General features: G+C 37.3%; 1 protein-coding gene across 5 annotated transcripts in view; it reads right to left on the bottom strand.

Moving 5' to 3' along the window:
- Positions 1-16,458, bottom strand: part of SEC24B (SEC24 homolog B, COPII coat complex component) — an 82,067-nt gene that overhangs the window by 16,232 nt on the left and 49,377 nt on the right. For 3 of the 5 annotated variants that reach the window (XM_040237484.1, XM_040237489.1, XM_040237487.1), the window contains 5 exons: positions 15,788-15,868; positions 12,753-12,970; positions 5,902-6,086; positions 2,313-2,415; positions 536-662 (listed from right to left, as the gene is read on the bottom strand). In XM_040237484.1, coding sequence (XP_040093418.1) covers positions 536-662; positions 2,313-2,415; positions 5,902-6,086; positions 12,753-12,970; positions 15,788-15,868 — 714 coding nt within the window. The remainder of the gene's footprint in view (positions 1-535; positions 663-2,312; positions 2,416-5,901; positions 6,087-12,752; positions 12,971-15,787; positions 15,869-16,458) is intronic. The other 2 variants (XM_040237488.1, XM_040237486.1) reach the window with 1 other exon arrangement.

A 16,458-nucleotide genomic window follows, 5' to 3' on the forward strand; every position in this document is an offset into this window, starting at 1 on the left:
GATCGACACCGAGCTGAATGAACCAAGTGTACAGAAGGAAGACAATCTAAACTTGTCAGGGACACGCATGACTAGTGTGCATGCTCTCATCTGTCGGACCTGCACTGCTTCACCTCACTCCTTCAAAAATACTCTATGAATTCTTTTTACCTTCTCCCCTCCCTGTCACCATCTGCATTATCAATTATCCCCGTGGCCAGACAAAAATGAAGTGTCCCTAGCCTGCATTCTCTTCATTAAAAGTGTCATGAAAAGTTTATAAACAGTGAGGAGACACCAGATAATAGCAACAATGTCAAAATGTCTAAAATAATATAAGACACGTTATTTTAAGAATCTGAGGGACTTCCCTGGTAGTCCAGTGGCTAAGACTCTGCTCCCAAGGCAGGTGGCCCAGGTTTAATCCCTAGTCTGAGATCTAGAGCTCACCTGCTGTTAACTAAAGATTCCACATGCCGCAACTATATATCCTCAACTAAGACCTGGGACAGACAAATAAATGAAATAAATATTTAAAAAAGAATATTAAACTCACCATCATTAACTCTATAGCACAAATTGCATTTCCATCTACGCTGATCAATGAAGGATACAAAAGGGTTGATATATGTTCGACAAGATCGGCACCTCACAATGGTATTGGATGTTATCACTGGTAATTGCTAGGAAAAAGAATAAAGATGTTGTAGCAGAAAAAACACCCCAGGGGAAAAATGGACCACATACTGCTCTGCTCCCTATGCAGAACAGAAAACACATTTGTGTTTTGAAACTGAAGTATTTTAATAAATTCCAGAGGTGCACTGAGCAACAGATCAAGTTTCTCCCTCTTCTGACACAAACTGTAAAATAACACTAAAATAAAGCCAAATCATATGTAATGAGAGTTACTGGCAGACAAGAAAAGTCTGGTTGGCCAAGATAATATAATAACCTCGGCTTATCAGCTAAACTGATAAGAAGCAAGAGTGAGAAACTCGTACTCTATACGTCTGTCTCTGCCGCCTGCCTGCACCTGGTACCAGACGCCAGGGCCCTGCTTGTTAGGCAACCACACAGCCCAGATGGGGACCACAGTCACCAGAAACCAAGGACACGTGCCTGAAAGACAGTGCATCTCTCAAGGCTTAGTGTGGGACAGGAACTTTGTACATAAGTAACTACACATTACTTGTGAAAAAATTAGGAAACGTATAAATGAGAAAATTTAAAATTACCTAGAATTCTACATTCCCAAGGAAGTCACTGCTGCCAATTTAGCATATACACTTCCAGAAGGTATCAAATATGGAATACATATTTAGACAAAAGTTTTCACCTATGTATCTGGGAAATTACCTTTCTTGGTTTAGAGATAAGGGCTGTAATTTTATTACAGCTGGTCAAATAGTACTTACTGAATGAATATAATGAAGATACTTATCACATATTATAATTATTTTATTTTCTATTTACTTGAGGGAAGAAAACTCCACAAGGAAGCTTAATGACCTGTGTATCCTCAGCACTCAGCATGACAGGTAATCAAAAAATATTTTTTGGTTGAATGAGAGCAAAAGAAACTCATTAGCAATGAGAGGGTAAAAAAAATAACAGTTATAAAGAAGTATGAGGACAAAATACAACTTATAAAGTATAAATAAAATGTATCTGATTAAACATTTTTTGTGAAGTTTAGAAATTTTAGTTTATATATACTTGCATAAAATACCAGAGTATGTATAAAAATCCAGCATGCTAGGTATTAAATCAAACAGACTATGGAAACTTTAAAAAATAATGTTTTAATTCAATAGCCTTTAAGAGTTTAGACTTTATTATTATTACAAAGGTTACTTGATTAATACAGTTGGGAACAATCGTATGGTTTTCCTCCTTAACTGTGCATCATTGGTGGTGTTTCCTTTATGTTTAAAAAAGAACTCCTAAAGTTTATCTGTCACCTATGGCCATTCCACAGTACTGCTAAAACTACTACTCTTTCCAAATCCAGCTCAGATCTCTTTGCTTGTAGAAAACATCTGCTACTGTGCCCAGAGGAAACCCCTCCAGGACTGTGTTCGCTACCTAACTACTTCACAGACTCTGATTAGTCACAGCTATTAGTGATCCTGCACTGCAGTGTCTGCCTCTACGTTTCTGCTCCTGTCAGCAGCTGACAGAAAGCGTTTGTTGTATCGAAACTGACAGACATAATTAATTCTACCTTCAATAGAACAAAATAAAAATTCTAAGAAAATATACAATCTAAACATGCTGCACATAAGTACAGAGGTCAATACCCACAAATGCCTTAAAATATGTTACTTTACCGTTAGGTCTCTGAAGGGATGTAACAACAATCCTAAAGGAAGCTTAGCTTTATTCAGTAACGCCTGTGTCTGTGGAATATTTGTTAAAGTACACCGGAATGAACTGTAAAGACAGAAACCACATGGACCATGTTAGTGATCAGGAAAAATACCAGTACTGATGTGGATGCTTGCAGGCAGCCAGACAGTTAAGAGGATACGTGAAAATCACTGGACATACTACATAGCTGTAACTGTGAGGGTCCTGACGACTTAACAGGTATGTATATAATTTATACGTCAAAAGATCCAAATTAAGGACTCAACATTTTCATGGTGAAAAAGAACACCACACTTAGGAAAAACACAGTAACGCTAGTATGACCATCAGGGCACGAACAGGAGGGGGCAGAAAACGTGAGTGAAAAGGTACCTCTGCATCTTAAGGGTGTGGCTCCTGCTCTGCCGTGCACCCTTCACCTGCTCAACGCCGCCTTTCTCTATGGGACTCATCAGAGCTCTAGCTTCCTGTGGAACCACTCTCACCCCTGATCACAAGTCAGAAGGAAAGACTTCCTCCTCTGTGCTCCAAGATCTGCTTACGCTTCGATGGCATCGGGTAGTCTGATCTGCTTTAGTTGTGCACTTCTCCTCTCTATCAGTGACCTTTTGTTCACTGTGTCACCCTAGCACCACTCCTCTCACAGACCAAGTGCTTACAACTTGAGATAAGCAGACACAGAATCAATAAAGGAGCAGAAGCAGAGGTACTGGAAACGGTGACAGGAATTTTAAGGAAAGTGGTTGACAGTATGTAGAGATGATCCAGACAAGGGTTGACTCCACACTGGTGAGTTCCCCGCACACACCAAGCTGGTTTCTGCTTTAGGACCACTGCATTGCTGTTCATGCAGCTTGGCACCCTCTTTCCTGAGTCACATTTTGCTCTCTCATTTCATTCAGATCTCTATTCAAATGTTAACTCCTTGGGAAAACACAGAAAGCAGGCACTAACAGATAATCAACCTCAATCCGTTCTATTCCCTACTTCATAGTTATTCTGAGGTTACACTGCGTACCCACTGGTTTGATTATTCACAATGCATCTTCCCTAAAAGGATACAGGTTGTACAAGACTGAGAACTTTGTTTGGTTTACTGCTTCATTCCCAGCACCTAGAAACAGTGTCTGGCACCTAATTTAGAAAGCATTCAGTTCCAGTGGTCATGTATGGATGTGAGAGTTGGACTATTAGCTGAGTGCCGAAGAATTGATGCTTTTGAACTGTGGTGTGAGAAAAGACTCTTGTAGAGTCCCTTGGACTGCAAGGAGATCCAACCAGTCCATCCTAAAGGAGATCAGTCCTGAATATTCATTGGAAGGACTGAAGCTTCAATACTTTGGCCACCTGATGTGAAGAACTGACTCACTGGAAAAGTCCCCGGGAAAGACTGAAGGCGGGGGGAGAAGGCAACGACAGAGGGTGAGATGATTGGATGGCATCACTGACGTGATGGACGTGAGTTTGAGCAAGCTCCAGGAGTTGGTGATGGACAGGGAAGCCTGTCATGCTGCAGTCCATGGGGTCGCAAAGAGTCGGACATGACTGGGCGACTGAACTGAACTGACTGAAACACTGAATGACTCATCTTAATATGCAGACACAATTACTATTCCTGTTCTACAGTTGACAACGCAGATTTCAAACGTTCAGTAATTGGCACAGCTTCACGGATACTTATCAGTGGAACCATGGTAAGTCCCTAGGTCTGTCAAACTTTGAATCTATGCTCTAAAGCCTACTACTCTGCTTTGCTGTTTAGGTAAGAGGTATTTTATGTATTTTACACATACATTGAGTATGTATTGAGTAGAAACACTGAACTGAGTAGACACATAGAATTGAGTAGAAACAGAACTATTCCCTATCTATGTGATCTCTTACACATAAACTGTATTTACCTACTTGGCGGGGCTCGGAGGGGGGGGGAGGGGACGCAGGGGCGGTGCCTAACCATTCATAGCACAAGGCCATAATTCCCATACTTATTGACCTGACAGCAACTTACACGTCGTTTGGGCAGCTACTTTCAATCTGGAATCAATGGTTATACATTTTTATAGAAATGGTTTTGGCACTGCCTTAGGCACTGACTGGGGGCTAGTGTAGGGTATGGTGGAAGAGGTGGAACCCTCAAAGCACCCCCATTTTCTGTTTCCTCTATTAGAAATCTATATAAGACTTTGGTTAAAAAGAGAGGAGCTTGTAAGCTTTTCTTTTTTTTAAGCTAGAAAACTATTGCCTTAAAAATACATATATATACCTTGCCTCTGCAGCTGCTGCTGCTAAGTTGCCTCAGTCGTGTCCAACTCTGTGCAAACCCATAGACGGCCTCCTACCAGGCTCCCCCGTCCCTGGGATTCACCAGGCAAGAACACTGGAGTGGGCTGCCATTTCCTTCTCCAGTGCATGAAAGTGAAAAGTGAAAGTGAAGTCGCTCAGCTGTGTCCGACTCTTAGCGACCCCATGGACTGCAGCCTACCAGGCTCCTCCGTCCATGGGATTTTCCAGGCAAGAGTACTGGAGTGGGGTGCCATCGCCTTCTCTGGTGTTGCCTCTAAAGAACACTAATTCTAATGCAAGGAAGACAGTGTTGTTTGTGAATCAGAGCTTATGAGGAGAGATTCCAGAAGCAGGACGATGTCTGGGTACAGAGAAACATTCTATACTTAGGAGACAGAAAAACAGAAAGCAGACACTGACAGAGAACTTTTGGTTTGGGGGGCCACTGCGAGTTGAGTCACAGAGCTCAGCATACACCAGTGGCTTGTGGCCATCAGATGGAGGCTGCCAACTAAACTTCTCCGTGAGGTGAGGAAATACTCAGTAAAGAAAATCCAAATCAATACTCAGGCTAAATAAGGGGATAAATACACACTGGGGCAAGGGTCTTCTCATTCAACACTAAGTGGGAAAAGAAAATTTAGAAATAAAACTACTTATCTAATCTGTATCCTTTTCAAGCAGAGATTGGATTGCATTAAATTAAGATTTCACCTAATTTAAAAGGCTCAGACGGTAAAGCGTCTGTCTATAATGCGGGAGACTCGGGTTCAATCCCTGGGTCGGGAAGATCCCCTGGAGAAGGAAATGGCAGTCCACTCCAGTACTATTGCTTGGAAAATTCCATGGACAGAGGAGCCTGGTAGGCTACAGTCCATGGGGTCGCAAAGAGTCGGACATGACTGAGCAACTTCACTTCACTTTCACTTTCAAAAGGCATCAGAAGTTACTACTGGTGAAAAGTGAGGAGAAAGAAATTTAAGAAAAATATAGTTAGATTTGGGTTTCTAAAACCCTTCACTAAAATAGAAAAAATTTTCCCTAGCATTAGATAATAGGGAATGAGACTCAATAGCAACAAAGAGGACAGGAACAGATGACTTAAACTAAAGTTTACATCTAGAATTTCTACACAAACTAAACTGCAAGACTTCACATTAACAAAACTTCCAGTCAAGGAACTAATACCATAGTATTTTTACTATGTTTGAAAGTCACGCAATGTTTTTGATAAGGTTTTACTTACTAAAGATTATAAATACTTACTCTGGGCTACAGTTTAATTTTTTGAGGTCTAAATTCAAGTTGGGTACAGGAGCCCAAACAGGAGTCATGGGTAAAATATTCCTCTCCTGAGTGAGGTTGACAGGTCTCAAGCTTTCTGGCTGTGAAGAACTCTGAAGACTCAATCCTCCCAGACTGGAGGACAGCTGGTTCATACCAGGATACTGCTGAAAGGGCAATTTGAAATAACACAAAAGAACAATGTATCAAACACAAACATAATTTATTATACTATGTATAGGAAATTAACATACAGGAAAGCAAGAAGATAAAATTTGAATCTAGCTTTGTAACAGTAGAAAAACCTAATTGGGCAGCTCACTTTAAAGCACTCTTTAAAAAACTCAAAGCGAAAATACTGAAAAAATTTAAACCTTATGTGAATGGTTAGACTTAACAACAAAATTTCAACAATGCTTTTCAACATGAAGAATTTGGTTTCTCTGAATATCTTTCATACTGGAAAGGCAGGATAAATGCTTATTTTTAAACTTTTTCGATTTTCAGAATGTGCTGGTGCCATAGGAATGATAATGTTCCATGAGTTCTGCTTGCTTAGTTTTTGTTCCCTTTTATATTTTTAGTATTATTATGAAGTCATGGCTCTTATTAACTCAAAGTGACTTAATGAATTGAAGTTACTATTCGCTTTGAAGCCCACACTACCCAATCTTTTGCCAGTGACAGCCCCTTACAGCTGATTCCAGTGTTCTTTTGATATGAATCCACTGTCTCTGTTAGTTTCCTTGTTTTCTGGCATTACATTCTATATCACTCCTCCTTCAGAACTGAAATTAGCCATTTATCCAAAAAAGATTCCTGGTTCCTTTTAAACTGGGATGGTATCTAGAGACCATAATCTAGATAACATTGTTATTGTGCTGTGATTACTTCCAGACTTCTACAAGAGAGATAGAAATCATAGAAGAAAAAAAAAATGAGTTCACACTGACACTTCCAATTCAAATTTAGGTAATGGCATTTTAACTTTTTTGCTTTTATGCCTATATTGCTCTTCTCTTCTGCTGAAAATCTCGAATTCTAGTGGTAACAACCTTATCCACATGTGCTCAGTCAAGTCCAGCTCTTTGCATCCCCATGGACTGCACCTGCTAGGCTCCTCTGTCCTGGAATATTCCAGACAAGAATACTGGAGTGAGCTGCCATTTCCCTCCTTCACGGGAAATTACCAACCCAGGGATCGAGCTCCATCTTCTGCGTTGGCAGGTGGATTCTTTATCACTGAGCCACCTGGGAAGCTCTGGTAACAGCCTTACTTATTTGTTTCATCCTACAATATCCTAAGATAGTTCCAATATAACAACACTAATATTATTATAAGTGTAAGGTTATTTAAAGATTTCTTTGTAGTTCTTTTGTCCTTAGATTATTTTCCATTCAGAACACACAAAATACTGGGTTTTAAGATTTGTTAAAACAATACTTTTTTCTATATCAGAATGTATTCAACTTGATAAACTGGTTCACTTCTTTTTGTTTGATTTTAATTTTCAAGGATTGCTTTCTTTCATTCATTTTATGTTTTTTGAGTAAAATTTACATAGTTTTAATGTCAAAACTTTACAATAATTCAGAAGTATCTTGTTTCACTCTTGATCCCTCTCCTTAAGCTAACTATTAGCTTTTGGTCTTACCTTCCATTGTCTCTGCTTAATAATACAATATAAACTAATATATACACTGCTCTAAATGTGACCTTTTCACATAAAAAAAAAATGCTAGCAATAACTTTACATCTGTATATAGAGATTCTCCACATTCTTTTGTCTAGTTACCAAACACTCCATTATGTGAACATACTGAGGAATTCCAGCTAATCAGTACAGAATGATAACGTCAGGAAAATCACTATTTTACAACCCATATGAGAATAAATGATACAGGTAATGGTCATCTGAAATAGATGATAAACAGATACCAAGAGATGAGTGAAAGCTTAAGGAGGAACTTCACAATGAAGATAAGGCTGTCACCAAATGAACCCGCTAATCTATCTTAGCACCACTAAAGTGAGACAATCAGGTATTATTATGTTGCACACAGAATCAAAATATATATTTTGGCTTATGAAATAAATAAATGAAGTAATATACTAAATTTAATCAAGCCATTGGGTCTAATTTCTAGTCCACAGAAAATGAAACATAGGAACAAGTCAAATGATACCACAAGAAGCAATTAGTCAAATTCAGAATGTGGGACAGTCTATAGATCAAGAGACTTAGTTTTTTTCAAAAGATCAAAGGCACAAAAAATAGGGGCAGAGTTTTGTATTAGAGTTAATAAGAGAATTAAGAGACATAGGCTAATACAATTAGTGAGTCTTGATTTGAACAAACCAACTACAGAATAGTAGCCTGGAAACTACCCAGGCAACTCTGAAAACTGACTGAATTTTAAACGACATTTAGAAACTATTGTTAATTTTGCGACTGTAATAGTGGTATTACAGTTTGCAAGAAATTATCTTTTTCATCTGTCTGCTTTGCCTGCCCAGGGTTAGCTTTAAGACCCTCAGCAAGCAAAGGGTGTGTGTGTGTGTAGCTTTAAGACCCTCAGCAAGAAAAGGGTGTGTGTGTGTGTGTCTGTTGTGTGTGTGCGCACGTGCGCACATGTGCTAAGCAAAAGGGAAAAAAACCCTGCATAATTAAAGGGATTCTCTGAGTTTTCAGGAGAGATGTAAAGGAGGGGAGAAAAATGATTATATGAATTAGTAACAGTGTTTAACAGAAAACCCCAAACAGACCCAAGTTTAGGATAAGAATTTAGAATTTAAATTTAAGAATTTAGGATATAAAATAATGGTTCAGTTCAGTTCAGTTCAGTCGCTCAGTCGTGTCCAACTCTTTGCGACCCCATGAATTGCAGCACGCCAGGCCTCCCTGTCCATCACCAACCCCCAGCGTTCAAATAAGGGTAGAATATTTAATCAATAAGAAAGAACAGATTATTTAATATCAGTGAAATTAGAACTATTTTGGAGAGGGAATGAGATTTATATTTATATATCAAAATAAAACCTTAAAAGATGCAAAAGTAAAGTCACCAAAGAACTAAAAAAAATATACAGAGGGAATTTTTCCTATCTTAAGGTTGAAAGACTTTTAAAGGATACAAAGGTAAAAACAAAAGAAATTATAATATGACTATATTAACATTTCTCTAATGTATTAAAAAAAAAAAGCATTAAAATTAAAAACAAATGTCAAGCTGGGAGGGAACCAACTATAATATAAATTAGACCAAAAAAGGTTAATGTACTTATTACAGACAGACAGCTTTTACATGCCAGAAGGACCTGAACAGAATAATGGTGAAAGAATAATGAACAAGGATTTCAGTAAAGAAACACAACTAAATAATTATGAAAATAGTAAAACATTTTTGCTTATAAAAAAATAATTCTTGGCATACTGAAAAGTGGGCAGTCAATAGACACTTTTGCTAGGAATATAAATTGGTACATTATTTCCTCATATCTGAGCACCAAAAACCACTGTCTGCTAGACATCTCTACTTGAATGTCTACTGGGCATTTTAAATTAATCTGGAAAACTTGATTCCCATTTCCAGAACTATTCTTCTGTCTTCCATCTAAATAAATACCCTACCCTCTATCCAGCTGTCCTGCCAAAAACCTAAGTTATCCTTAATGCTTCCTTTCTCTCACCCACATCAGTCAAAAGATATCCCTTATCCATCCACTTTTTACTACCTCTGCCAATACCACCTTAGAACAAAGCATAATCATTTATTTCTGGGATGATGCAAAGCTTCCATCTGTCTCCTTGTTTCCATTTTTATCTTTTCAAATACTCCCATCCCTAATCCGTTCTTCACTTAGTAGCCAAATGATTCTCTAAATACATAAACCAGATTTCATTCCATTCCATAAAATCTCCTATGTCTTTCCTCTGCACTGGTGTAAAACTTAAGTTTCTGACTATGGTCTTTCCCAGACTCTGTGATTTCATTACTATTATTCTTCCCTTTGCCAGCTGACCTAGAGCCACACTGGGGCTTCAGCTCTGAAACACGTCAGAGTTGCCTCCGCCTTACATTTCTGTATATATGTTTCCTCAGCCTGAAATTCTCTACCCTCATATTTATCCTTGTCTGGCTTTTCCTGTCATTCAAATATTAACTAAACATAACTTCTACAGTGAGGGCTTTCCTGTTTACTCTATATACCCAAGCCCTGCAATTTCTTCAACTCATCTTGTTTCACAGCATTTGTAATTATTTGAAATCAGCTTGTTAATTTACGGATTTACTTATTGTCCTATTGGTCCGGCCTTCCCACCAAGTTTCTTGAGAGAGGGAATTCTGTTGTGTTCACTTGGCTTCCTCTTATAGCCTTGGTGCCTAGAGGAGGGCTGTCACATAGTAGAAACTCAGTTTTCACTGAATGAATAAGCAGGGAGAAACTCTAAAGTCTGGTATTAGCGGCTGTGATTGACTACTTTTACCTGAAGAAATTTCATCTAAGGAAATAATTAGACAAATGCACAAAGGTCTGTGCACACTTGTACATGTTGATTTTGATGCTCAGTTATGACCAATAGCAGTAGGCTGGGCGATTATAAAACATCACGCAGCTATTAGATGAAAGGTATGAAATAATATGGATAGGTTCCCTCTCATGTTGTTCAAGGATTTTAAAATAAATGTAAAACGATGCTCATATTTATCAACTTGTTTGTGTAAATAAGTCATTTAGATGCCCAGCTCCTTTACTGGCTTTCTCCCGTAGATGCATATAGCAAGAAACCTGGAAGGACAAACTGCAAGTGTTACTATTTATATCTTGATGGTGGGAATACTGACAGATATTTATTTTCTTTTCTGCTTATCTGCATTTTCCTACAACTGCTCATGCACTGCTTTTTAATTAAAAAAAAAAAAAAAGCCATACAGTATCTGTATCTGGTTTTTTTTTTTACATATTCACTAAAATATATTTTTTTAAAGATTTAAAACTTTTTTGGCTGTGGTGGGTCTTTGCTGTTGCACATGGGCTTTCTCTAGTTATGGTGAGCGGGGGCTACTCTCCGGTTGTGGTACAAGGGCTTCTCACTGCGGGGGCTTCTCCTGTTTTGGAGCACAGGCTCTCAGCACCCAGGTTCCGTAGTTGTAGTATATGGACTTAGTTGCTCCTTGGCATACGGGATATTTCTGGACAAGGGACTGAACTGGTGTCCCTTGCATTGCAAGGCAGATTCTTAACCACTGAACCACCAGGGAAGCCCTAAAATATTTTTCTAACTTTTCTTTGAAAATTAATTTATTTTTTAATTTTTAGGGGGTTCTTTTTGGCCATACTACATGGCTTGTGGGATCTTACTTTCCCAACCAGTGATTGAACCTGAACCCAAGGCAGTGAAGGCACCATGTCTTAAACACTGGACTGAAGGAATTCCCTTCTTTTTAAAACATCAACTTTTTCTGTTTTTCAACTCTGAAAAACTAATTTTAAGTTTTTTTCTTCCTCAAAGGGCAACCACTGGGGTTTCCCCCTTCTTAGTATAGGTCATCTAAAATAAATGAACACCAAGAAAGCCCTTAAGATTCAGGGCCCTCCCACTGGGTTATATTAAATGCAGTATTTAGAGTCATTTCAATTTTACTCCTTGTGGCTCAGCTGGTGAAGAATCTGCCTGCAATGTGGGAGAACTGGGTTCAATCCCTGGAGAAGGAAAGGCTACCCACTCCAGTATTCTGGCACAGAGAATTCCATGGCATGTATAGACCATGGGGTTGCAAAGAGTCGGACATGACTGAGCGACTTTCACTTTCACTTTTCAATTTTACTACAGAAAGCTATTTAAAGTAAAATATTCCTATTCTAAATAGGACTTGAAAAATAAATGCCTTCTTTTAAAATTGGCTTGTTAATGGTAATATTAGATTAAAATCTATCATCTTTTTTTAAGTAGCCAGATAAGAATTTAAATGCACATCCTTGCTATGTGCTTAAATCATTATTGTTCACTTATCATGAAATAGTGGAATTTCATTTGGACCAATACAGCCCTAAAGAAAATCTAACAAAATGGAAGGCAGGGAAATCTGAACTAACCAACCATATTTCTCCAGTGCCTTTCTCAGTTTCCCTTTTCCTTCAGTGCTTTAATTCTAAAATTAAATTCCAGGAAGAAATGTTTTTTATTCTTCTCTAATTTTCATCAGTTCACCATAAGATGAAATCTCTGTAGTTAGTCTACTGAGAGCAGTTTTTTATTATAAGTAGAATGCTTTGTCATTTAAACTGTTTCCTTATATTTTACTTTTTCTCAACAAGTATAAATGCAAAATACGTATTGTTCTTTTAATAAACTGCTATGGTATTTAAGAGGTAACTCCATGAAAGGTCAAGTAAAAAATAATGAACAAATGTATTAATGAGCATTTGTTGAAGCTTTTACCAATTTTAGTTATATGTCACAGAGACTTCAAGTTAAATGCTGAAACCAAAATCCCAAACTACATTTATACCCTGTCAGTTTTTGAGAAGCCAGCTTAGTAATACAAAATTTAAAATAACATTTAATTTCCTGATCATAGAATGAGTATCTACACATTAGAGAGGCTCTGAAAAATAAACGTACAAGGCAGAAAAGAAAAATCAGTTTTACCTTCTTCTCTGTATACATATACACATAAACACACACATACAAACTGGAACCAAAGTCTGCGCATGTTTAATCTAGGCTTGTCTACATTAGCACCTATGTCCATTTGAACCACCAGGGACTTGTCAGAACTGCTAAGTTTCACAATTGTTATATAACTTCATATGACTAAATACATACTTGAGCATACTGCTGGAATCCAGAATACCCTGGGCTACTGGATGGTCCTCCAGAATTAAGTGGTGCTGTGGCATTCTGATACCCAGGCTGAAGAGTCGGATAACCATACCCAAATGGCTTAGGCATTTTTGAAGGCTGAGGAGCAGCTGGAGCTGGCGCTGGAACAGGGTCAGGAGCGGGGTCCGGAGCAGGACTACTTGCTGATGAGGAAAGCACATCTAACAAAGGAAAAAGCATGGTGTTCACTGAAAAGCAGCCCTCCACAAAGACACCTGGGTGAGCCACTACTTTTTGGCATTTTCCTTTCTTTCATTAAAACTTTTATTATGAGAAATTGTGAATGTATACAAAAATGGAACAAAATAATAAACCCATATATCCAGTACTTAGCTTTAAATATTTTGCTAATCTTGTTTCACATGTTCCTACTCCATCTTTATTTTTTTTAACAAATATATTACAGGAAAACTCCATCTTGCATCATTTCACTAACACATACTGCAGTTGATATTCCTAACAGATAACTTATTAAATGTATATAATAAATGCAATATAGCATATGTTATAATATAAATATATATTTATATATATGAAAATAGTTATTTTTTCCCTTTGTTCTCTCAGCAGAAATGGGGCTAAGAAGCAGAAGACAAAGCAAAGCAATAAAAAGAGTGTCAATTACTCTCTTCTCCAACTTGCCTTTTTATCCGACCTTGATATTTATTAAAAAAAAAAAAAAAAAGACCCATGGAAGAAGTGGCCTATCTCCACAGTCCCCCAGAAGTCTGCTTTATTTTCAGAGGCAAAGCTGTGAAACTATGAAAGACAGTGTCTAGAATGGTGTCCAGCTCCTAAAACAATGTCTGGTATACAGTAGAGGCCAAATAAAATTTAGTGAATGAATGCTTTTCCTTCATTTAAATTTAAAACGAAAACTAAAACTTGATGAAAACTGCAGGGGGAAAATAACTGTAGAAAATTTAATTATCATACAAAGAATAACATCAACAAAAGAAAGCCTATTACTCTACTACACAAAACCATTATTAACATTTTGTTATACTGTTAGTCTTATTTTTAAAGTGAAATCTAAAATATATGTGTATTTTACACTGCTATATTTAAAAGGACCTACTGAACAGCACATGGAACTCTGTTTAATGCTAATGTGACAGCCTGGACAAAAGAGAAGTTAGGGGGAGAATGGGCACATGTATATCTATGGCTGAGTCCCTTCCCTGTTCGCCTGAAACTATCACAACATTGTTAATCAGCTATACTCCAAAACTAAAAAGTTCTTTTAAAAATAAAATATATGTATTTTAATCTATTTTTCATATAAAAATTATATTCTTTACTAGCAATCAGATTCTGCAAAAAAAATTCTTAAAAGCATCTGACTTTAATAGATGTATTTTTTCAAAGTTTACTGAGGAATCCCATCCTTGTACTGACTCTGTTGGCTCTCATTTTTGAAGAGGCCTTCCTGGATATTCTTAAAAGGACAAAAGCATCAGTGTCATGTCATGTCCTTAGATTTCCTGCATGGCTCTCCTGACGGTGATAGGAACAGAAGTATTAATAGAAAGGTCTCTTAACATAGCAAGAGTCATCAGCTTAAGGAATGAAGAACTGGAGTCCTTGATATGAGGGTCCAACGCTTTTCACCTTATTTAGGAAAGGGACAATATTTCATACATCTCTACAGTCCCTAAGACCTATCTAGTATCTGACATACAGACTTATTTCACTTAATCTTACTTTGACAGCTTCTCATCTTTCCTTAATTTTGGTGTAGTACAAATAGCTAGAAAACTTGCCCAGGGTCATTCACTTACTGTGCAGGCACAGTCCATAACAAGATTAAGATCTGTTTTTAAATGAATACAGACAAACACAGCAAGGTCTAACTCCAAGGCCACCATCTTTTAACTCCACTACACTGGATGTTTTACTTCGGGTTAACCTGATGCTCATGAAATACTATAGTTATAGTTTTCATCTTTTAGTGAATGAAGTGACTCTTCTAGAATATTCTGATAACGGGGATTGCTTTTGGAATGGTCCACAACTTCTCACCCATACACATACACACAGATCCACAGACTCCTAGGAGAAAAAACCCTTAACCACAAAAGAGTGAGCAGCTCATTTAAGTATTCTTGAAATATTAAAAGGGAGCTCTATATTAAGCTAAGTAGATTGAAGTTTTCTACTGATTCATAACGATAGTGACAGCAAGACAGTGTGTGAAGTCCAGCACATTCCAACTTCAATTATGCTTCATCCTGGATAACTACCGATGTGATAAGAAAGAGAAGAGCACAAAAAGTTGTTTTGTTAGTCCTAAAGTTTGGAATCATTAAAAAGAAAAGGCAGAAGGTCAGGTGTGGTTGTCAGGCTGTTGGTGTTAGGAAACAGGCAAATAAGGAAAATAACAGTACAAGATGCTAGAATGAAACACCTATCTATTACAGAAGTCAAACTTGTAGATTTTTTTAACACTATCCACCACTCCTGCTCCTACATGATGACCAAAGTTATTTCCAGATATGGTTAAAAGTAATGCCTCCAAAACCTACCCCCAAACTGGTTAATCTATTTACTGGTGGAGGCAGGCAGGAGCCATAGGGGGAGGAAAGAGTCAAAGTCTTTATACTCAGAGGCTAGTTGGAAGAAATTCAAGGACCTAAGCATGAGAACAGAAACATAAATTTAAGGAGTTATTAGCATAAAAAAGAAGGGAAAGAAGAGGAAACTTATTCAGTATTAAGTCTTCTAGAAAGAGGAAAAGGATAAAGAGCATGGTAACAAAAATCAAATACTAAATTTCCTTAGGCCTCCCAGAGACAGCATCCATAGTTGTTACATGACAATTACACCATGAAATTAAGGCTGAAAAGAACAGGAAAATGTTTCCTTTCTCTGTTAAAAATACAGCCTGCTAATTATGTACAGTTAAGTGTTCGTGTTTGAAAGTAACTGATGGTCAGTAACTTTTCAAATAAACTTCAACTATGCACAAAGCAAATTACCTGGATAGCCGCCTCCTTCCAGAGCATCATAACTGTTGGGCACTGGAGAAGCACTGCTTGTCGTAGAAGAGCTGTCAACACCTAAAAGGAGAATCAAAATATCTGCTAAGTTTAAGATGACCATGAATCTTAAAGCACCCTTTGGCAATTTTGAAAAAAGATGTTTTGCTGATCTAGGAAAATTCCTGATCCTAAAAACATGAGATGGCTGATGTTTAATGACATTTAAAAAACCATATATAAATTTCTGATAAGAACAGGGGGTGAAAGTGGGAAAAATACAGAGCTGATGAGTAGAATAAAATTTAATCAGACACACATGAAAGCATCTTAACGATATATAACTTTAGAAGTAGTAAAACACAAATATCAATTTAGAATGATAGAAATGTTAATATAATCACACCTCAAAGACAGGTTCTACCAAATCACAAGCTATTAAATACATCTTATCAATATCAGGCTATTTTAAGATAATTAAATTTTAATGACTTTTATAACTCAGTACAGCTGTATGAAACTCACATAAGAGGAATCTCTGGCTTGGGTTGCCACCTAGCATATTACTAAGCTTTTCTATGTCTTGGCTTATTCATCTGCTCAATAAAGATTAAATAATATCTGTGATTTTAATAAGATAACAAAAATAAGTGGTACTCTATTAAATATGT

This window comes from Oryx dammah, unplaced genomic scaffold (genome assembly GCF_014754425.2).
Source record: "Oryx dammah isolate SB20612 unplaced genomic scaffold, SCBI_Odam_1.1 HiC_scaffold_3, whole genome shotgun sequence".
NCBI lineage: Eukaryota > Metazoa > Chordata > Mammalia > Artiodactyla > Bovidae > Oryx > Oryx dammah.